The sequence below is a fragment of the Poecilia reticulata genome, chromosome 15 (assembly GCF_904066995.2).
Source record: "Poecilia reticulata chromosome 15, P_reticulata-male-v2, whole genome shotgun sequence".
In the NCBI taxonomy this organism is placed as follows: Eukaryota; Metazoa; Chordata; class Actinopteri; order Cyprinodontiformes; family Poeciliidae; genus Poecilia; species Poecilia reticulata.
Window position 1 is genome coordinate 14,397,543 of NC_088844.1, and position 24,957 is coordinate 14,422,499.

Below are 24,957 nucleotides of genomic sequence, written 5' to 3' on the forward strand. Positions count from 1 at the left end.
TATTATTTTTTTTTTTACAAAGGTCAGTTGGTGAGGGATTCTATTAAATTCAACCTGTAATTTTTTTCCTAAGTAGGGCCAAAGTTACTTTTCAATTGAGATAAAAAAACAAAAAACAAAAAAAAACTAATCTAGAGCACGAAGAGTGGCATAGACAGAAGAGCAACCTGACATGTCTATAGACAGCAGAGGGTCCCGGTGTCAACATGAGAGAGTGACTGACATGCCGCTGAGAGGTGCGGGCGGCTCACATGTGTCAGCAAGCACTCTGCCCCAGGGCCAATGGCAGAGTGATGCTTACGAGACAAGGCAGAGGCGGATAAACCTTGTTACACACCACAGGGGCAGCTGTTGCCGTGTCTACCATACTCCACTTTATACCTTGGTACCTTTGTTGCAATGCACAACAGACTGAAAAACAAGCAATGAGCATAATATGAGAGTGACAGGTGTGACCTTCCTGTGCTTGATGATTTTTTTTTTTAATACACTAAATTCAGATGTGCATCGTGAATGAATTGTACTTCCAAGATGGCACAAACAGTTCATCGTACCACATAGGGTAAATCATGAATACTTGTTTATTATGCTACCCAGTTGTTCAGTATTTATCAGTTCAATTCAGTGAGTGAGATGGATGAATTCAAATCTTGTTTTGCAAGTTTTGTTAGTAAACCGATGTGCCACCCTGGTGTGTGTCTCTGCCTGCAAGCAAATTTTCAAATGATGAATGATAATTACAAATCTGAAAAACATTTCAGCTTCTGTTTCTATAAAAGCTGATAGAAAGAAAAGTTCTTTATCGAGAGCTTAGTTTTTCAGTCAATACCAAATTTAACAGCAAACTCCGAGTAAACCTACTTAAGCGTTTCCCAGTGGATTAAAGGTGTGCAATAACTTTAAAAATAGGACAAAGTTTAAATGCTCTTTGCAGTTCTGCGGGTAGGATAGGACCTCTTCTGTGTTTAATGCCAACAAATGTGCGACAATGAAGATCAAAACAATACTCAGTAACTTATTTTCCGTTTTTATTTTGTTCCCTACCGTTAGTGTTAATATCCATTATCCATTATTATTATCAAGTAAACTTGGTTACTGTACATGTAAAATTATATATTACATATGTTTATGCTAATGTTATTTAGCTTAGGGTTTACAAAATAATAGCGATCCAACCATTACGCACTTGTCCTTGGAGGGTCACAGGTGACCTGGTGCTCACCTCTGGGGGTTATGGGAGAAGTGGAAGCAGGGTACTCCCTGGACAGGGCACCAGTCCATCGCAGGGCAACACAGAGACACACAGAACAGGCGACTATACACAGTCGTACCTAAGAGACTCTTAGAGTAACCAATTGACCGGACATTCATGCTTGTAGACTATTGGAGAGCTAGCATTTGTGCAAAGAGAAAACTCACCAGGAGAACATGTAAACTCCATGTGGAACGACAACATGCTGGGAATTAATCCCAGGACTTTCTTACAGCGTCACCATGCATTTTCTTGCTTATTTCATATAAAACATGCATGATAATAATAAGACAAAGCTGACCATAAAAGCATTTCATTTGTCACGATTGTGCATACACTACATTTACAAACACTTATCTAAAAAGCCAGGGTGAGTCCTTAATGATATGTTACACTGCTCGTCTCCTCTGTCTTTCTGCATTGACCTTTATCTGATATTTGGATGTGTACAATGATGACTTTGTGTCAGTTAGACAGCTCCATGATGCCTGTCTATTGAGCAGATTTGAGCAAAAGGTCAGCAAGCCTCTGGAGTTCACATGTTTAAGGCTCAATGCTGCAGAGTCAAACCTGCAGCTGATGCCCTTCAGTTACATTAAGAAGCCCCATGCCCTAAAACTACAAGTCAAGAAAGAAAGAAAGGAACTAAAGGATAAATGTTCACTGACAAACAGATTACAGAGAAGTTGATTTGTTTAAATGTAGATTTTCGGTGAGGCACAAAGCCAATGTGTGGGAGAATGCTGTGTAATTTTCACAGCTCAGCCTTGAAATGCATGGCAGTGAGCATAAATATGTGGGCTCAGAGAACCTCTATAACTTTTATAAACAGCTGGCAAATCGCTAAAAATGCCACTAAAAGAGATGCATAGCATGGAAGCATGTCATCTGCTGATTTATGTAAGAACCGTAGCCGTGTTGAAATTTGGGAGGTGATTCTTAGCTACAGTTTACTTACCAAAGTATCCAGGAATGCTTTTTAAGAATATATTTTTATTGAGTAATATATTGACTAGTACAAAACCTTTGATCCGGTCTAGCTAAAATTTGGGCTATTTCTCATGTTATATGGATATTTCTGAGGGAATTTTTAAATATAATATCCTGGATTGATAATATTAGGTGTATTTTTTTAAAAAGCATTTTAATAACAGGCTTAGGAACTTGCTGAATAAGGAAATGAAGAAAAAAAAATCAATACTGCTTAACACAAGAATCCAATAGTTGTAGTCCATAGAGTTCTTGCCTTGTGTATTATCAGCAAACCCATGAATGGACTTTTTATTCCCAATCCTATTTATTCCTCTTACTTGCACAAGATTTTGTCCTGTACGTTTTTCATAAACTCACCTTTCCAAAATTATGTTTATACTTGAACAGTAAATTATTTGCTCTTAGCCTTTGGTGGCTTATCCTAATAACATCTGCTCAACTACTGTCAAATAAGTAGCCTTCAACATGGTCACATACATCATAACATGGCCATAACATCGTATTTGTGTCTTAAAAATAATTTTTGTTTCGGTACTGTAATTTCTGAGGAAGGCACATGTTAGTTTATATAAGCTGTAAGCCAAACTCATCAAATCTCTAACATACCGTATTTTCCGCACTATAAGGCACACCTAAAAACCTTCAATTTCCTCAAAAACCGACAGTGCGCCTTATAATCCGGTGCGCCTCATATTTGGACCAATATTGAGCTACAACAGGTCTAGCAACTACGGTAAGCAGCCGCCGACTTCATTTTCGCCCGTAGAAGAAGAAACGCTGGGATAGTTGTCAGAACGCTGGTTTGCTAATAAAGTTTGACTGACCTATCTACCGACCTGATAATCAGGTCGTCTGCAGGTCACTTTAGCACCACGTTCTCCACAAACATGCTGTGCGCAAACGGAGAAGGGTGACCATCGTCCGGCCACGCCCGGGCCCAGTCGCGGAAGGTTCTCCTCGCCAACCCGAGTCGGAATGTTTTGTTGACATTCTTTATGTCAACAAAGTGGCTTTAGATATTCAGCCGGGGTGCTTCGACTAGGGTTACCAAGGGACCTGCCCCTATACATTTAAAGCCTGGTGGGTCGGGGGAAGAGAGACAGAGACTGCGGCAGCAGCGTGTCGGTTGGTCTGTTACCCAGAATGCAGTTAGGCAAAATATCGCAACACCAACACCGTGAGTGAAACAATGACTGGGACAGCCTAGTATATAAAGTACTCAGAGACCACTTCTTTATTATTACACATCCACATTTGTAGAGTATGGAACAAATCGCGTCCCGTATAGGTTCAATACAGGACGGATGGCAACCCAAACTGCAGCGTCTATTCTATGCGCCTTATAATGCCTTATATATGAAAAAAGTTTTAGAATAGGCCATTCATTGAAGGTGCGCCTTATAATCCGGTGCGCCTTATAGTGCGGAAAATATGGTACTCACTTGAAATATATATATATTGAATTATATAATCTACTTTTGCTTTTAAAACAGATTTTTTTTATTAATTATATTTTTGATTATATTCTAATTTATTAAGATGCACCTGTATCTTGTTTTGTGTGTGTGCGTGTGTGTGTGTGTTTTCAAATGCAGAATTGGTAAATGGCACAGGGGCAGATAGTTAAAAGAACATTTAACTCTCAGGATCACAGTAACAATGTTTTTATTACTCACTGTCATGACTACAAAAATAAATATCAACACCAATGCATATTTAAGTAGAGCGAGCAAAGCTAACTTCAATGATGAGGACATTATATATATATATATATATATATATATATATATATATATATATATATATATATATATATAAAATCCCTGTTTATTCACACCCTTTAGAAAAGTGATGGTCCCCTGACTGTCAAGTGGCGAGTAACACAAAGGGAAGAAAAAGCAAAATAGTAAAAGCCTGAGAAGAAAAGCTCAGGGGACGTGGAAGCTTGGCTGTGAGTGAACAGAGGGGACGAGGAGAGGGGAACATAAAATGACATATTCGGAATCAGTCAGGCAAAAGTCTCAAGCGATTTAGAGTAGATTTAGAAAGGGAAGTGCTGAGGGGAGATAAGCAGCACAAAAAACTGCTCAGATAGCAGGTTTGTAACAACGGGCCAGAAAACATAGCCTTAGAGCAACTGAAGGTAGGGAGCGACTCGCATATCTGGCCTGTGTTATACAGCAAGCTAACCCCCCCCATCTCCAGTTACACAGAAGGAGAAATACATGTCCATTTGCTTGCTTTAAGACCAAAGCTAAGACTTCCCTTAAGGATTGTGCTCCTGACTTGGAAAAAAGCAAAAGGCTTCAGTAAAGTTCACCAGGATGCTCTCTGGGGCTCCAGGAAAGTCTTCACCAAGCATACGGAGGAGGAGAAAGGCTCCAGGGGAATGACATGTGGAAGATTGGTTCAATCCGAGAGAAAAAATAAAATAAAAAATGCTCCTACTCCGATATACACCAAATCATATTCATTTCTTGTTGAACAGGTATTAAATGCATTCTCCATGTCCAACATTATACACGATCAATGAGGGTGGTTAAAATTAATGGCTGCCAAACAACTACTGGGTAAGTGGACATGGGCCGGCATTTTGGACTGAAATGTCAATGACTCCACCAGAGCTCCCTTAATCCTGCCGTAGGTCTGAGTGTCAGGGTCTTTGGCCTGACAAATTCTCTAGGAGTAGGAAGGGCAAACACTAACTTGAGGCAGTCTCAGTGAATGAGGCAGAGATTAGCAAAAGGACGAGCTGAGGTAACCACCAACTCACTTTCTCGTCTCCTTCTTGCACAGTCACTCAGTTTGGGAGGGCGGCCTGATCCAGGCAGATTTACGCATCTGCCATATTCCTTTCTTTTCTTCATGAAAGGAATATGAAGAAATTTAACTGAACTCCAGGGGAGGTCAAGTACCTTAGTTATTCTTTGTATCCATCTCCTGACTAATATTTTTCAATAACATTAGCTGATTTGTTTGAAGAGTTCTTTTGTCTTCATGCTGTAATATCAGCTGAGAATTCTGATTAACCAGTGAATGGACCGTCCAGACACAGGTGAGTTTATGATGCAATCACTTCAGGCACGCTCAGGTGATATCCAACTCATCGTGATCACTAGCCAACTGGTACTAAAATCAGCCAATCACTTATTATATGTTACATATCTTTATGTAGTTTTTATTTTAGTTTATTTTGTTTTATTTTATAAAACAACAGTTTTCACTTTGACGTCACAAGAATATTTAAAGTAATTTAGAACCCACATTTTGTTGATCATGTTTGATTTGTGTAAACTACAAAAGATGGTGTTGTGATGGTTAGCCAAACATCTAATGCATTTGTGATGCTACAAAAAATATATGCAATAAGTTTAGTTCCATAATTTAAAAACAAGACAAAAAAAATAAACAAGTGGCAACACAATGCTAAAAAAGCAACAACAGTACAAGTATCTTGTTTTAGCCAACAATGACTAGAGCACCTAATTTCCCTCTGACAGATGGGGAAGAGCAACCATAAAGCAGGAGAAGAAATCATTAAGTCAGCCAAGGTCCGCTGAGATGTTTTAATTGTGTACCCCAGAGCTATAGGCATAGCTTACCTGATTGCTGCTATAACTAACTGGGGCAGACAAGAACTTCTGTGGACATTTAAAAAGTGATTTGTGTTGCAAAGGTTTCTTAAGGGAGAAGACAATCATTAGAGATTGGGAGGAGAGGAATGAGTAGACGGTTAATCGCAAAGGAAGCAGATTGTATTCTCTCCGCTGGAGAGAGGCTTGTTCTGCAGGGGAGGCTCGAGCACCTGGCTAATGCTTTCATGCTCATAATTTACAGTAGACCTGCCACTGTGTGTGGTAACTTTGTCAGTGTGACCAAAGATTTGCCGACCGATTTGCAAAGTGTTTCAGGCTCGCCATTCATTCAATGTGTCAATCAATGGCTTTTCAATGGCTACATTGCTGTCCCGGTGTATTAATCATTGAATAAAACTGCATGGAGGTGCACACCACCTACTAAATATGTCCTTATCACTTTTTTCAAAACTTTGTCAAGTTAAAACCACAAACTTTTTCTTACTGGGACCACCACAAAGCTGCACACTACCTGTAAGGTTGAAAGAATAATGTTAAGGTTTTAATTATGTTTCATTTCAACCAGCTTCCTACACTTTAAAAATAAAAACATAAAAATGTGGAACTTTCTTCCACATGTTTTCTCCCAACACTGCTTGTGGAAACATGCAAACATAATTTCTTAGACTTCTTTCCAGTAATAGTTTACTCCCTGGCGAGGACTGTGTGTCTACCTGTTGCACTGAGCACAGATTCTCTCTCCCCTGAGCTGTGAATCTCTGCAGCTCCTCCAGTCTCACCAAGAATCACTTGACTACTTTTATGATTAGCTTCAACTCTTTTCATTTTCAGATGACAGAATAAAAACTCCTACATGTTTATATCTCAAATTATTGTTTTAATTAATTATTACCTTTTATCATTTCCACAAATTTGTCCCTAATTTGTTCAATGTAGTCCTGGAGATTCATGGTGAGGTTTGTCCGATTATCTTCTTCTGAAGACTTTTTTTTGCAATCATGGCCTTTATTTAGCAGTATTCAGACATTAAGGGTGCAGAGTGAGAATGGGGGAAAGACATGCGGCAAAAGGTCCAAGCTGAAGTCGGAGTGGCCGCGTTGAGTCTGCAGCCTCCGTGCTTAGGAGATTCTTCGCCCGCCCCAACCACTGCACCATGCAGCGCCCGTGTTCACTTATCTCGTAAGACAAACTTTAGATACCTACAAAGATCAGCTGTATTTAAACTGACACCAAATCAAACACAGATTAACTCTATTTACAGAGAAAGTCATGTCTTAAGGCAACTGGCTGCACTAGATTTTAAATAAGGATATCAGAGGAAAGAGGGTTTTATCTATGCAATTCTTGAGAATCATGTATCATTTCCACTTCCAACAAAGGTATATCACATCAAATCTCATTAAAATACATTAAAGTGGTTCTAATGTCACAAAATGTTAATAATGGACTTTTTAAACCCCAACAAAAGCACACAAACCTCACACATACACACACTCTCAACATGGCATAGTTTAACTAATACCAGCAACATGGACAAGAAAACAAAGCTGTGAAAAAAGATGCAACATCTCAAGTGACGTGTTGACAGGTTAAGCCGCACTTACATTACCCTTTCCATGCATAGACAGAGAGACTTGTTAAATTTGGACACAAAAGAGAGTCTGTCAGGATTCTAAACATACAAGATACTAAATCAATCCACTTAAAGTAAGCTGTACTTTAAGCTCCTAATGACTAACTACACGCCAGATGACTTTGCCACGAGACCTCGGAAGCTTAAAAGTCTGGCAAGGATCCTCTAAATCTCAGAAGAAGAGTACCTACGGCAGCATGACATAATACCCAACAAGAATCAGCTCTATTGCTTCATCACACAATATTTTTCCAAGCAGCTTAAACCGGTCTGTTAATAATGTGTTTATATTTAATAAAACATTTCTTTTTGGCGTCCTCCCAAGCTTCAGTAGCATCATTAGTGAAAAACTCCACCCAGCCATGACCTAGTAAAGCTGTGTGTTGCATTTCAGAGCAGTGGGGAGAATATTTTCCTCATCTGCTTCTCTCTCTGCCATTTTAACCATCTAAATAGTTCATCTTTTTTAAAAGTGGCTCTTTACATACTGAGAGTGTAGCCCAGTTATCTGCCATGATGGAAACAAATGGGGATTAAAGTGGTGCTGAAATGGACAGTCTGCTCCAGTATATAAATACATATAAAACTTGATCTGTCATGCTAAAAAACTGAGCTTTGAGATACTACAGCTGAAAACAACAATTGAGACGTATGCAGATAGCTAGAATTTGCTTAAACATAATAAATGCATGAGGAGAAGTGCCGTCATTGTAGCGTGAATCAAAATATATAATTTATGAGGTCATTATGGTTCAGATTGTCAAAAAAGCAGAAAAGATGACGGGACATCAAATAAGCTGTTCTTGTCCGCTCTTTCTAATCGCTGTAAGCAACCCCCCCCCCTTTGTCTAGCAGCACATTCAAAGCTGCTCCAAGGTGTGAGAGTGTACAGGAGCAGTCAGCTGCAACAACGGCATGTCAGTGATACTCACGTATACTCTTCCTCAGTGAAGATCGGGATGAGAGAGGGCTGAAGGACAGTGATCTCCACCAAAGTACTGTTTGACTTCACCGGCTCCCCGTTATCAAAGGCAATCACAAACAGCTACAAAGAGACATCAGAACGATATACTCATGAAAGCGCAAACACACAATTATCACAACTCCAAGCCATACTGCGTCTCTCTCTGACTCCTCTTTTGAAGTTCTTGCCAGGTGTTTTTTGGTAGACATGTTTGGCATCTTAATAAAGACATGGTAGCAAAACCTTGCAAAACTAATACAGGGAAAAGTGTGATTGTGCTGATCTACATTCATAGACTGTGCAAACGGTTCTGAGAGTGAGCCAGCGGAGTGAGCGAGATAAGTAGAAAGAATAGACGTAGAACTTTTGAAAAAAAAATAAAAAATACACTGAAAACAAAGATGAAACAAAATAAACAGAAAGACAAACACATTAATAATGAAAAACAATCTGCAACACTGCAGCTGATTGACAAACTTATGTTTGAAATAGTTCTATCTAAAAAAAAAAAAAAAGAGTTGCTAATCGGAGAATCAGTTTTTGTGTTTATTCTGATTACATTCATTACGTCCTATTTAAAACAACAACAACAACTATATTTTAAATTTGATATGAAATCATCCAATGTGTGTATGGATTTTCAAACGTAGAATAGAAAGTAGCATTTATGATCTGGTGGATTTCTTGTACTTTATGTCTCATTTCTGCCCACTGACCACCCAGCCGGTTGAGGAATTTGGCTGCCCTCATCGACTCCATTTCTACCAGAACTTTGTTCCAATTAAAATTCTCTTCAATGTCATCACCCATCCTGCACATGTTTGGACCAGGGGATTTAATTAAAGGGGTTTGTCAGTTCCATGCATTTGGCCATTTTAGAGAAACATTTTGGCACTTTTATGGTTGCTAAATTATTGAAATTGAGTGTGCTGATTATATTTGGAATGATTTGCACTATAGTACATTAGAAGCAGCTGAGCTGAACTAGATTGTAAAAATGGGCTTTAAAACTGATTTTTGTTGCTGGTCCATGGAGTTTGTTTTGAATTAACCAAAATGAATTGACACACAAACTTATAATAAGATAAGACAGGATTGATATAAGATTAAGCAATGCTTCTGGGTGCATATGATATCATTTGAAGGGGACAAAATTATATGGTTTAAAGAACTAATGTCAAGAAATAAACACAAGACTTCATTTTATTAGAGTGACTGAATTTTATACTTTTTTTAATGTCAGACCCTATTGAGCGTGTAATCAAGTTTCCACTGGTGATAAAACACTGATCAGGAATGATAAGGGCAGACAGTTCAGGCAAGGTCACCTCCTGGGAGTGATGGTGATTTATGAGAGTACCTGGGATGGTGGTGAGAAAATAACCCCAGTTCTTTTTTTTTTTCAATATTAGCAAATGTTACCAATTTACAATATCAGTACAATTTCATACATTTTAGTGAAGCTCTTTCAACAACTGAAGAATGAAAAGCAATCTCTTTTCAGCTCTAACTTTTCACTTTCACACTGTTAAAGTCAAGACAACACAGGTTCCTGTGACACAACCAACCCAGGCTTCTCCTTCTGTGCTATATATAGCTACTATGACTCAACTCGGATTCCATGAGAGCCCTCTTAAATGGTGCTTCCCCCCCACTCCTCAATGCATCACTGCACCTCCTTCTGAATATCTGTGTCAATATCTGGGAAGGTTCCAGTTAACATGACAACCACAAGGACAATGTGAGTAAAACGTATGAAATGACGCATGTATGCATATCTATCATGCATGTTATATAGGTAGAAACTTACTTTAAAGGTAACGCTAGGCTCTTCATTGAGGTTGACCTTGGTGATGATTCTGCCAGTTTCCTGCTCTACATCAAAGATGCTCCCACTGTAAGGAGACCTTTCCTGGTCCACTCTGTAGCGCACAAAGCTGGCCGGAGTGCCCTATAGAAACAAGCAAACAGTTAACATAGCTCACAAGGGATCATTCTATCAATATCAAAAATGATCTTCACAAGTTAAAAAAAAATGGAAAAAGGCGACATAAATATAACGTTATGATTCGAGCCACAGAAATGTATAAACATTGTTTTTTCTAGGCTTACAATTCATGAAACTATTTAATTGATTTTTTTCATTGAGCTGAAACGGATTCTGGCGAAAAAAAGAAAAAAAAGAAGGTCTGCTCTTTGCTTCTTCTGTGTGGAGCTGCCATAAAGCATCACCACGTTCTTGTCTTAAAAAAAAAAAACTCTTAGCCTCTTATATTCACCATTAGCCTGCCCCTCACCAAACATGTATATACCCTCACTTTGATTCACTTAACTATGTTATTCATCAGAATCATGAGGAAAAAAAAATTAAAATTCACCCCTTTGTCCAGCATAGCACAATTCAATTCATCAGTGACGATATAGAATTTACTATGACCCTTGATTGTGATTAATCATGGATTCTGATTAACAATCATTTCACAGCTAATCTTATTCAAAACCTATCCATCCAGACCTAGAAGGAAGCATTCAGTAGTGAGGAACAGTCCATAATGTAAACATTGCAAACTGGGGTAGAACCGAAGCAGACGTTAAGCAGCATGAGAAAGACTCGGTAATGGACAAGCAGCTTTTATGAGGACGATGGCCGACTCTCTCAGAGGTACTCAAGGCATGTCACACTGGAGAGGGACGTGTAGGTTTCCTCCCAGATACAGTACACTCCATCCCGACCACAAATAACCAGAAGAAAATGAAAATATGGGTTGATCTTGCAAATTCAATACATTTTAAACAAGTATTTATCTGAAGCAACTGAGGGGCCAGAGCTGAGTGAGTGGAATGCCTTAATTTAGTTATTTTATTTGAAAAGGGATTATTGACTAATCAGATCTGTGACAAAAAAAACTACAGGGAATATAAGAGTTGCCAGAATCAATTATAGTACATTTGCACTTCTGCAACAGACAGGAAAAAGGACTTTCATTTTCGGCTACAAAACAGTAGATTCCTTACATCTTGTTCTGAGGAAAAACGAATATTTGTCTCCATGGAAACATCTTGTTCAGACAGTCATAAGTGCCACCTCCTCCAAGGTACAGGTAATGAGAAAGGAGGTAATCTTCAGTATTTATTGCTTTTTATACAGCATATTACTATGAGACTCTCTATCTTTGTAAGTGCAGTTTTGCTCATGACCACACTGTGCAAATGTGTGAGCCAGTCTTGTTTTGTGTTTAAAAAAAGCAAGGGTGTCTGTGTGTGTCATGCTGTCAGTTAAATACCAAATCCAGGCCAGCAAAAATATGGGTTAGTTTGGGGACCTGTGTTGTCAAACCATTTTCCTCTCGTCTCTATTACACCATTCATACTGTCACTGTGCTTCTGGCTTTGTTTTTTCAGACTTTAGCACTATTGAATATTTACTGTGGTGAAAAACTTCCCTTGTGGGGTTCAGAATGGTATCAGCAACAATGTCAAAGTTCAACTTAAAAAGGAAAAGTTTGAGATTTACAACAACTGGGCGAGGGCGAGCAACAGGAGGGAGAGCCTCCTTCCCAGATAAAGTGAGACATACAAGAGCCAGGGTGACATTGTGAAGATGTTCTACCACCCACAGCTAGAATTGACAGCCATCCGCTTCCCTCAGTGTTCATGTGCAGTAGAGAGAATACAAGCTTATTCAGCCTCGGTGAGATCCTACCAGCAGGAGGGCCACTAATAGCATAGGAGTCCAGTCATGCACAACTTTACAGAGAAACCAACTTAGAGCTGAAGACATTTTCCATTCTACTTTTTAACATAGGATGCCTACAAAAAAAGCAAATAAATGAAAAAACTTAATTATCAGAAGTAGCACTGCCACATAAAAAGAGAAAGTTTTAGATGAAAGGCATGTCACTGAGCAATCTGAGAAATACTAGATGACTCATACAAGGAGAGATGCATGCAAAGATCATCTTACATAGGTAAGTGCAAAGTGAATATATGCACAGCTCTGTATCTCCATTGAGAGGATTGCAGTCTTGAACACACCAAGTAAATGGTTTGTGTAATATACTGCAGCTGAGAATGATCCTTTTTTTCACAACAATATGCAGTCACTAGGAAAGATTTAGCTTCTTATTAATTTCACCTAGACTGTATACAGAGACTGCAACGGACTGGCGACCTGTCCAGGGTGAACCCCACCTCTCGCCTATTGACAGCTGGAGTTAGGCACCAGCATCCCTCCCAACCACAATGGAATAAGAGTGTAAGAAAATGGATAGATGGATGGATGGATGTCTACTGAGGAGGTGTCAAATGTGAGTTTGTTGTGTGGCTTGTTTTTTAATCTGCACTCACTGGTGGATCTTGGTCCTCAGCAAAAACGGTGGTGATGACTGTTCCCTTCTCTGCGTTGGGGGCCACCAAGCCCTTGTACCGATCTTGTCTGAAGACAGGTGAGAAGTCATTCATGTCCTGGAATAGCAAGATTTCTTTTTTCAGCACAAAACTTGGAATTAGTCTCTCATACAAACATCAATAAATTGCTTGTAAGCAGTTCAACTAAGAAAGAGCAAGTTTGAGAATCTCACTGTGTGAAAAAAAGTTAACACCACAGTTAGATGTTATCAACACAAAGCTTTAAAGATGTGTAAAATAATTCTGATGATGAAAAGCTTGAGCTAAATATAGCACAACTGCATAATAAATGTAGAAATAGGTTTTGATATTATTCAATCATGGATTATTATTATTATTATTATTATTATCATCATTATTCAAATTTGATAGTTATTCACTGGATTCCTTTTAAAGAATATACACAGTGTGTTCTCAGTTTATAGTGTTTAAATATTATGGAAGGAAGATCAAGTTTTTATTCTTACCAGCTTGTTCAAATGATGCAATGTTTAAGAGAGTCAAAATCTCATGGCTTAGTTTTATGAAAAAAGCACTAAGGAGCCAATCTTGCTATTAAAATGGCAGATTGGAGCTTTCAAATAAGAAAATATACTTTCAAATATCATCAATAAGACAGTAGTTTGCTAAAAGTTGAGGCATAAAAATTAAGACAGTTTAAACCACATCGAGGATTAAAAGTAGTAGCAACGAAGATGAGATGGGAGAAATGAAGTAATTTCCGTATCTTTCCTTTTATGCGTTTTATAGGAAGAGCTATGGATTTCAGTTGAAATCAACTAAATTTAAATGTCAAGGTAGTTTAGGTGGTATCCAGGTCTTGGTAAATTGTAATAACACATGGAAAACTTTTAATCAGCTGTCTTAGATTAAATAAAACAAAACAGTGCAAAACACTGCATAAAAAGTGAGAAAATAAACATCTTGCTAGATGATTTGCCATGTGAAAATAGGAAAAACGGCCGGGTGCAAAATCAAACATTTGTTAGTATTTAAACTAACAAATGTTTTCTTACATTTCTGAAGAGTCAGAGCCATGAGCATCAGTCTCTTGCTTTGATCTTTTTTGCAGGTTTTGTTTGTTTTGGGATTTTTTTATTTTTTTTTTTTTTCAGGATCAAATTTATGCTTTGAACAAAAACGCTTGATTTTTGAGCAACAAACATTATAGTGGAACATTGAGTTTTTCTTACCTGCACTACCCTGAAAATCCTTTAATGTAATAAACATGTGCAAATGTATAATCTCAAACATTTCTGAGATGCACAGAATAGTAAAAGGAACATTGAGAGCTGCAAGACAGATGCAACAGAAAATCCATCACAATGTAAAGAGATAGCATCAACAGCATAAAAGGAAAGATGCGGAAATTACTTCAAATAACTCTCTTGAGGTGTTATATAAAAGAGAGTGAAATCAGTGGAATCAACTCAATCTTTAGTCCCCTTGAGGCTAGGATGAATCCATTAGACTCATTCGTAGTCATTTCAAATGGCAGAGACTGGTTTGGTATCAATGCCTGTGCCATTCCTTTACCCTTGGTGACAAAGCATGTTTTTATCAGGACACGTTAGAAAACCTTCTCATGGCTTAATTCTGCAAACCTTAAAGAGGTAGGCCAGATTCATGAGCAAAGATGCAGTAAATGTGCACACATTTTGAAGAACTAATCAGAGCAAAAAATAAAAATAAATAACACACATTGTTAAATAGAGATGGTCTCACAACACAATCCTTTTGTTCGCTCAGCTTATAAAAGGCTGCAAAGAAAAGACAAGCTTCTGCAAAGCCTGCCATAATTGCTGTCACAAAGCTAATGAGTCATTCAGATTGTGAATAGCAGTGCATACGAGGCAGAAACACCAATCCATCAAAGCTCTTTTCTGTGGTGTTGCAGTGTGGGTGAGTAGGTCAGCAGGCTAAAATGTGTTTTACAAAGGTAATTCAATCACCCATTGCAGTGAGAGATGTAGCAAAATGACAGTGCAGCTGCAGTACTTTAATGTTTTCAATTCACTTTGGCGTTATGGTCTCTGTGTTGTGCCCTTTGAAAGATATTATGACTGCAAAACCTTGCTAATGACTCACTGCATAGTCTCTTATCAAGGCCGCATCTCCAGAGCAACAATGAGGGTAGAGAGAGAGAGAGAGTAGGGGGGTACAGAGAACAGAGAACTGAGAGGAGGCGCTGCACAGGCCGTCTTTGGGCTCTTACTGTGATGCGAACTGTGACGGTAGCTTGTCCCGGCGGCATTCGGGCTCCTTGGTCGACAGCTTCTACCTGGAAAGTATAAGAAGTCCCCATGCCCATAGCTGCCAGACCCTCGAAGTCCAGGGTCTGCAGCACAGCTAGCTCCCCAGTGATGGGGTTAAGAGAGAACAGCTGCATGGCTGACTCAGTCTTGATGCGGTACGTGATGTTGGAGAAGAGGTCTGCGTCCACAGCCTGAGAGAAGAATGAAGATAAGCAGAGATATGAGGATTCTAGAAGATGAGAGATGTTGAAAAAAATAAAAAATAAAAAACAGCAGGATGTTAAAAAAAAAGCTAGGGTTGTGTTTTAATTTAAAATTTTGCAGCTCCAGGGATTACCCCAATCATTCATTAATCAGGTTCTCATTAAATTAAGCCGCTGAGGAAAGCTAAAGTTCATAAGAGTTAAATCCCAACTCACAAAGCAGATATAATTTCCAAAGGCTAATGCAATATATTATAAGATTAAGTCTGTAGGGATTGGAATTATTCAAACCCAGGCCAAATTCGATTTATTGGAAATGTTTACTCAGAATATAAGTTTATTCAGGCAGGAGAACAATAAGTTAAAAATAGTATTGTGTCAAACTTCTTAAATTATGCCTTTCATAAAGACCTGTGTAAATTCCCAAGGGTTAAAGAAAAACAAATAAATAAATAATCTGCAAGCAGAATTCACTGCCACCATAAAAAGAAATCCTAAATGGATAACATCGACATTCTAAAGAAACTAAAGCTTGAATTTAGATTTGATGTAATTGATTCAACAATATGTACAACTTCTTGCAACATCCGTTAACCTTTTTCCCATTTTAGTATGTAACTACCACTAATTCATTGGGGTTTTATGTGAAAAACCAGCACTTAGTGGGTAATTCTGAAGTAAAAGGAAGACGATACATGGTTTTTGAAATTGTTTATCAATAGAAAGCTGTATAAATGTAAGCGTGCGTCTGGCTTTTCTGTCACAGATTTAACATCCCTTAGGGCAGAGGTTCTCAAACTGTGGGGCGCACCCCGTGGGAAGCCGTCTGGATGAAAAAAAAAACAAAACATGAACGCTGTATGCGCTGGGTTTTTACCTTAGAATGGCCAACTCTCTGTTATTCCTATGTCAATTTGATACAGTAGGGGCTTCCACACTTCCCATATCTGTGTCCTCTGTCACTTTTATCAGCAGTTAAAACTGTTTAATCCGTTGTTAACATGTGGTAACTTGTTTTTCTGAGCCGCCTTTAAACGCAACATGAGAGCTACGACGCTCGCGCTGGGTTTAGACCTGTGCGGCAGTGAAGGAGACTTGCTGCTGCTCTGCAGAGCTACAGGCGTGTTAGAATCATGGCGGCATACCAGCAAAACGCAAAGAACTTTTCACAGTTTTTCCCCCAAACTAACCATCTGAGTTGAGTGAAGCTGTTGGATGCAGGTAATGTTACCTAAAAGATGACTAGCTAATATCAATACATCACCTTAAGCTTAGCAAGTAGCCTGTAGGCTACCGATGTTGTTGTCTATGTTTAGCTGCGTAGATTCATTTTGCCCCCCAAAAAAGTTATCTTCCCCCTATTCTTAGAGACAGGGAGTCTCTAAGAATCCCCCCGCCCCCCTGCTCACACACGTCGTTCAACTAGACAGCTATATGTAAGCCATAGGGGGGGCCCAGAAAATGTTTGGAAACCACTGGGGGGGCCCAGGAGAAAAAGTTTGGGAACCACTGCCTTAGGGTCAGAAGTTTGGTCATCCAGAAAGGGCTCAGTGTAAAGTCGCTGCTTCTCCACAATGAGAAGAGTCAGTTTAGGTGGCTCAGACACCTGGTTATGGTGCCTCCTGGATTCCTCCCTGGTGAGGTGTTCCAGGCACATCCCACCGGGGGGGAGACCCTCAGGAAACCCCAGAACATGCAGGAGGGATTATGTTTCTTGGCTGACCTGGGAAAACACCCTGGAGGTGCTGGCCCAAGTGGCTGGGGAAAAGGAAGTCACGGTTCCTCTGCTTAGCTTGCTGCCCCCGAGACCCGACCCCAGTTAAGCAGAAACTAATGGATGGACGGATGAAGTTCTGTGCGTTACGGAAGTTTGTATACGCCTGATGGCATCTTTATATCGATAAAAATAACAAAATGCTGCCAATGCTAATGCAAATCTGGTACATATTTGACTCTGGTTGGGTTTCCCTTTGCCCAGTGGGTATCTAACCTGCCAGCAGTGTCAGTTCAGGGGTGAGGTGTTGTTGTATAGTTTATGAAGGTGTCACACTGTCTCTGTCACTCAAGTCCCTTGCCTTCTTTACCTCCATCTTCTTCTCACTCTCCCCACCTCCTGCTATATCCCTGTCTGGGAGATGTCATTCACGATATGCCAGCAATTATTCGACCCCCTGCTAATGTTTGCTCTACGTGCGCACGGTTTCTCTATGCCTCACTGCACACATTTATGTTGATGTTCGACAGTGTTAGGGCCAGATGCAAACACCTTCAGTTTTTTTTTTTTTTATTATTATTTATTTTATCTTGTGGTGTGTGTTGATGTTTGCCAGTTAGGATGGATCTACCGAAGTTTGGATGTGACTCAAGAAAAAAAAAAAAACAAAAAAAAAACACTTCAGGTCTTGTTCTGTCAAAAAGTGCCTGTGGTAAGAGAGAAAGTGTGTCTTTCCAAGAAGATTGTATTTTGGTTGCCACAGATTTTACCATTTTGATAATTTTATCACTGAATAACCAGCCTAAATGCTACTTCTGGATACAGGAAGGGGAAAATGGTGACTTTGATGAGAGAAACTTACACTTAGTTTCAGAACCACAGTCCCCACTGGGCTGTTCTCGGGTACATTCACTACATAGTCTTGCTGTGAGAAGACCGGGCTGTTGTCATCTATATCCAGAATCTGGACTAAGAGTGTCAAGGCGGTTCTTCTAGGGTCTACCGCCCCATCTGAGGCCTCAACTATGAGGCTATACTGATCTCTTAACTCTCTGTCTAGAGGTCGTTTTGTGTAGATGCTTCCGTTGGCACTGATTACAAACAAGTCAGGATAATTGACAATCCGGTAGTAAACCTGACCATTGGCTCCTGCATCAGGGTCAGTGGCCTAAGGAGAAAGAAAATCAGAGTGTTTAAATGAGCGGATTTCTACAAGAAAAAATAATATGAGTCAGTGACTTTAAGCTGCCAACCAGTTGCAACTGCTGTTTGTTTTTTAATCACACACTTGAGTGCTGGCAAACTCTTGAAGTAAGGTGACCATAATTAGCTCGGTTTATTGCACTAGTAACTTAGCAATAACATGAAAAGAAACATTGGAAAACAGATCTCAAATAATCAGAGGGAAGCTAACAGAAAAGTAATGTCCTGTAAAATTTAACACCACACAAAAATAACAAATATTTCTGATAAACAGTAGAAAACACTGAATGTTTTTTAAATTCACTAATAATAACAAAAAGATAAATATTCACAAAGAATTAGTAGATGATAAACAGGCTTGAAAACCGAACTGAACACATATTTCACCTCATGCAAACAGCAACAGGGTTTGAGTTTGATCCTTTACATGATTTGTTAGAGCTTGGCTTTGTCTCGATGCCTTGCATATTTACAAAGCTCTCAACAACAAAACCCCTTAAGCTTCAGAGATGCAGCCGAGCCAAAACAACAACGTTTAAGTCTCATTTCTCCTCTTGGATATGGAAATGTGTGTTTTGTAAACATTGCAATAAAAGAATAAATCATTGATAATCTATTTCTGAATAAAACATTCGATAAAGAAACAGAGTCAAACATGACCACAGAGAAAGTTAGAGATTTGTGGCTGAAAACAAAAGAAACAATGTCTGCATTACTACTCAAGAGGTAATGCAGACATGCAGAGGAGCTTACATAGTTTCCCATTCTATTCTACATGTTTAGCACTTTCCTACAACAGAATGTTAGGGGCATCGTAGATCAAATAAAAAAAAGAAAAAAAAAGAAATGTAACCACAAAAGGAGTAGGTGTGTGAAATAATGTGCCATACGTCCTTAAAGGTTTAAGTGACGCATTTAGGAGTTGTTCATGTGGATAAATGGAAGTACAGCCCTGGTGCGGACTTGATTTAGGCATGTAGCAGCTTCTTAACATTTGCCGTCCGAAGTGTTCATGGCGATTCTACACCTGGGAGATATTGTTCTGATATAGAAAAAGAGCCACTTGTTTCTCAGCTTTAGGAAGATTTATTTATTTATTTTTTGCTTTTGGGGGAGTTAGTCAAGTTCACCTTGTGTGCACAAACACGTGGTGGTCGTTAGACACGGTTTCAATCATCAAACAGCGTTTATCCAGAAAACAACAAAACATAAGTCAAAATGCTGTGGTATTGCACATGATGCCTTTATGACGATCCTGACACAAGCTCTTATGAATTTGTCCACCAGTTGTCAGCGCTGCTGAGTCTATGGCTCCCCTGCTGAGAGCAGGGAGAATGGGTTTAAATGTTACATGAGTTATCGGTTCCAGAACAACGACTGTCAGCGGCGGTAGCCAAATTTTCGCTAATCTATTCAAGTGTGTGTAAAAAAAGAACAGGTGGGAACTGGTTCCAATTACTGTCACGATAATCCAAAGCACTTTAAGGCTAGCATTAAGCTACTTAATAGCATTATGTATTTAGACTCCAGTCATCCAAACCCATGGCAGCTGCCTGGAGCCTCATGGCTGCCTCCATTACGTCTCCAACCCTGCAGGTGAATTCAAGGCAGATGATTTTTACCATAATGTTTTTAAAAGAAAACGCTTAAATGGACACAAATAGTAGCTTATTTTCAACACCCTTGCTTCTCATCCACTTGCTCTTCTGTCACTTGGATGGTCACTTAGCATGTCACGCAATAAGGAGCTGGAGGCTCCTGTTTTGAAAGGAGTGTTAAATGTGTTCAGCAAGGCGCAAGATGTTCATCTCAAGAAGTTACTCAGGCTTGGGAAAAGGCACTTAGCAATTACTGATCACTTCTTAGCTTATCAGAAAGGAATGATGAAACTGAGAGAAATGCTTGGTATTCATGTAACACTGTCAGTTAACAAAAAGAAAAATCTATCAGGTTTCACAGCTTTTAGCAAATGCTGGCCGGTTCAGGTGTGTTCAACACTGTCATGAATGCTATATCCTGGGATCTGGGCAGACCGACTTTACGCTCTATATGTTATCTCAGGGCAAAATGCGATCACTTAGCAGCATAATGACACACTTCACAAATGAACTCTACAAGTCAAGATTATTTAGAAGCTGCATCCCGAGGGGAACGGTCTCTTCAAATGCTGTGCAATGAGCATGATGTCTTAAAATGCAAATCTGTGCTCCCTGCATGAAAAATAGCATCTCTCTCTCTGAAGAAATATGTCTCTCCACCATGAAAGGATTACCTCAAGATAGACAAACCAGAAGGAAACTAAAATATACTCAAGGCAGACACAGAAATAATAGTTAACACAAATTTAAAGGCAGGTTCTGGTTTATGTTGTACTGCAAAAGTGCTCAATTTCCAACATGTAAATATATTTTGAGTGCTTCTCATTTATATGAACACATTTATATTGGGCTTTAAAAAAAAGTAATTTTAATTTTATTTAAAAAATGAAAGATTATGCTGCTGTAGATGGGTTGAGGTGAGGCAATGGACCCATCATGAGGTTCAAAGAAGCTCTGTAGAATTACAAAATGTATTCTTATCTGTCTGAAAATAAGGTTTTCTCTATTTCTAGTACTTAAGTATGAGCCAGTTGTACTTTTAGTTATTACAGTTCAGCAGAGGGAAACCATACACAGGGTATGTACCTTGCATGATCACAGTTAAGTTGGATTAGTGAAGCAAGTTGGACCTTGTAACAGAAATCACTTGTTTTTATTTCTTTCCCATCTTAAAACACTGACGCCAGAGAATGTTCCTATTTGTGCACTATAACTCAGTGACGGGATGTTTGTTACTCCAGTATAAACTATTTAAAATGAAAAGAACACCACAGCACTTAATTTTGATCTTTCATTTCCAGGAGGACTTTCGACTTTCCCACTTCAGCTAGCTTTTCTGGATTATATAATTTTTCCAAAATCAACCTTGCGTTCAGCCTTTCAAGCAGTTCTCTTTAAGCTGGTTTCTCAAAACAAATCTATATTTTTTGCATATATCAAAACTACCATTAATGTGGCGCTACTGTTAATAATCTCCATCAATCAGATGCAGTGGTCTGTATTTGATAATATGCGTCTTCTTCCATCAACCTGTTCCTGCAGCTACGCCATAATCCATGTTTATTGGCTATCGAGTCTCTCATGACAACATCTCTTCACAAAGGCTCTGGTTGCCAAGAAACTACTGATTTTAGAGAGACTCAGCAAGAAACCTTGTCCAATCAAATCAAAACTGAGAATGATCACCACATTATGTGCATTATATAATACGGTAAGTTGTTCATTTTTGAGGAAAGCTCTTTTTATTTAATATTGCTCTGATACTTCAGGAAATGTTTTTCAAAACACTTTCTTTTTTTAGTTAATCTTATTCTGACATGACCCAAGGTCATGTCAACCTTCAGGACATCCATCGTAAGGTACCGAAAATAAGCTAGCACCGATATCCCGTCCAAAAGGAGACCCTCCGGCTTGCCAAGCCGCTTGAGAAGGATAAAATAGTTAAGTGGTTGTAAAATGGTACTCAAGAGATCAACTCAGTTCAGAAAAGAAAATTGAATATTAATATCCTGGGTCATCATAAAAAGTCCTTTATTGGATCTCAATCCTGAGGCTCTCAAACTTTAGGCTTTACCTGTTTTTTTCTCAAGCACATTGCCATTTTCCCTCTCAGGTTACAGTGAGGTTGAAACCATGAAAAGTTCCTCCATAAAATAACTTTCCCTTAGGCTTGTGAGAGACTAATAGATACTTCTAGAAAGTAAATAGACTTCGACTCTGTTAACATTTGGATTCTTTAGCAGTTTTAGTCATTACAGTTGAAGACTCCAGTTTCTTTCTCGATAAGCAGTTGGACAATATTGTATTTTTCCCTCTTTAATAATTAGTCATTCTTGAGAAAATCTAAAAATCCCTTAATTCGTTAGGTGCAAATCACAGCCGAAATTGAGAGACGAGTGAATCCGTTTCAATAGATGAGACTAATCTATTTAAATTGCTTAATTTAGTTTAATACAGCTCATCAACAGCACATCTTTTGATGTACTAACTATGAGACGAAACAATTGTCCACCAGAAAATAAACACGTCAGTCTGCTCTTATAAATGCGCCATAATTTAATATGTCCGAAGAATTGCATTTTTTTTTTAACATGTTCACCAAATCCATGCTGTTTACACTGATTGTTCTTACATTCGTTTGTGATTTTATGAATGAAAACATGCTGTATGAAAAGTAAAATCAAACCTTTCAAATTTCACAATTGGCTTCAGGAAGGTACATGTAGCCTCCCAATGCAACACAGAGAGTAGGTTAGTGCTGAGTTGAGCACTTTGATGTACTTTTCTAGTTGGTGACAATCTCAGCTCAAGATGGTGAGTTGCCAGCTCAGAAAGGCTTTCAAACCAGGGCAAGAAGTAGGGAGTTTGTGCACTGGACTAAGCCCCTTTCCAGCTGCTCGCTGTATTTGTGAGGAAACACTTGCAAGGGAGACTCAAGAAAGCTTTACCGCTTGCAAACACCAAGTTTCTTTCACGTGTCCTTTTGTTCTCTTTCACACTTCATAAACTCATAATGCTTACTCATAAATATATAAGTGTGCACAGCTAAACTGCAGAAGACACTATAAAAACTTAGAGACATGAACATCCGTTTACACTTGTATGTAATAGAAAGCAATAAAAGAGACCAGTTAACAAACAACTCATGTCAAATCCTATAGTAACCTAAATATCTTTGCCAACTTGTTCTGGACTTTAATAAGTACAGGAATGTTTGTGCTTATTCTGCAAACGTAGATTCTTTAAACAACAACGATTATAAAAACAAGAACAAAAGGCTGGTTTATATTCTTCTTCTGGATCATATTTTATATGCTGGCAAACAATGTCAACTATCTCAATACCCTGATTAATCCACTGACAGAATTCAGGCCCTTTAATCTACATGAGTAATAAGAAAATCTGACTACACTTGGCAGCTCAGCCAAGGAAGCCATCAGGGAGGGAACTGTGAGGCAACTGTGTTGAATAAAATCAAGCAATTTTCAATGGACAGTGACAACAATAACTAAGTCACAGCTTACGTTGCAATCTGTATCAGAAATGTAGCTGTGTAGTGGTTAAAATGAAAACTATATTACTACTTTAAAATACACAATTATCATATTTAAGTAACATTTCACTTACCCTGACTTGTCCAACAAATAGATTGGCTTGTTCTTCTTGAACAGTAAAATTGGTGCCGAGGGTGATGTTAAATTTTGGGTCGTTGTCATTGACATCAGTCACCACTATGCTCACGGTAGCAGTGGATGTCTAAAACAGAAAGGAAAAGAAACACCAGGATTCAAAAGAGTTTCTCATGCTGATTTAAAATAAAAGTGAATGAAAAACACAATGAAAGAAACTAATAACCTTATCACACTTTCCATTCCATTTGTGTAACATCTTCTAGCATCACCTTGTACATTTGGCATGAGTGAAGCAACAGTGAAATCAAGCAGTCACACATATTAGGGGCATTTTTTTTTTTTTATGGACATGTTAAGCAATTTGGTGGTTAGTTGCAACTGAGCCCATTTGCACCACTGCTATTGAAAAAGCTCTCTGAGACGTTGCGACAATGAAACAATACCTCAACCTCACATATACTAAGCAAATAGTCCACACTGAAAGAAATTTACTCACTTTTGGACACTGAATGCTCACAGGTTCCATCTAAATCATTCCAAACTACTTTTGGCTTATGGAGCTAGCAACAATTTGAACATTGGACTATGGGCTGTCTTTTGGGCACTGGATTAGGTATGGAAAAAAAGAGAGACAAAAAAATTAAATCAATTGTTTTAAACTCATTCTGTTTCACAGATTAGTCCAGCTGTCTCACATCTTTGTCTCAATTAGGATATTTTATTTTTTATTACTGGCTGAAAAAGATCAATTCATTTCAACTGCCTCCATAAATTGCTTATTGGTTGAAAGAATGAATCTTGGAATCACTGCCGCTTGGTTTCATGTTCTAAAGAAAAAATGATTAATTCTGAATATATGGTAACATTTACTTCAGATGTGGCGACATCAATATCCTCCTGCCAAATGCCCTACTAGATCTGAGGATAAAATACAAAATCAGATAGACAATCTGATATATTGGCTGATTTCAGTTTTTTTCTACACTCTCACACAAAAAGAAAAAAAAAACATCATGTTTTAGGTGTGCTTTGATTCAACTCAAATTATGTAAATGATTCTTTCATCAACTGTGCAAAAATGTTATAGCTAAGTACAAATAATTTGGGTAGTTCAAGTGACCTAAAAATCTAAATATTTAGTATGATAGTCAGAGAAAAATATGTTTTTATACAGTCCATGTAAATTCGTGGTTTGAACTTTAATGTTAAAAACAACACTACTTGCAAAAAGCCAACCAAAATATTGCTGTTTGTTGATAAAAAAAAAATGGCTGCACATTTTTAACATTGAATTTAATTATGTATTTTAGCTTGTGTCAAAGAATTGAATTACCTTTGGGTTTTGATTAAAAGAGAAATATGCTTTTATATTTATTCTCAGGCTGCAAGCAGTCTGAGAATAAAGTAACATTTTAAAATATTGATTAAATTATTAACTGTGCTTTTAGTACATTAGATGATCGCATAACAACAATCTGTGTTTTTGTCACCACATTGATTACAGTGA

General features: G+C 38.4%; 1 protein-coding gene across 1 annotated transcript in view; it reads right to left on the reverse strand.

The window, feature by feature from the left end:
- LOC103476800 (protocadherin-15) overlaps window positions 1–24,957 on the reverse strand; it is a 196,269-nt gene that overhangs the window by 41,831 nt on the left and 129,481 nt on the right. The window contains exons 19-24 of the mRNA XM_081616011.1: window positions 23,446–23,574; window positions 17,880–18,185; window positions 15,061–15,291; window positions 12,786–12,902; window positions 10,249–10,389; window positions 8,407–8,519 (exon numbers count right to left, since the gene is read on the reverse strand). Coding sequence (XP_081472137.1) covers window positions 8,407–8,519; window positions 10,249–10,389; window positions 12,786–12,902; window positions 15,061–15,291; window positions 17,880–18,185; window positions 23,446–23,574 — 1,037 coding nt within the window. The remainder of the gene's footprint in view (window positions 1–8,406; window positions 8,520–10,248; window positions 10,390–12,785; window positions 12,903–15,060; window positions 15,292–17,879; window positions 18,186–23,445; window positions 23,575–24,957) is intronic.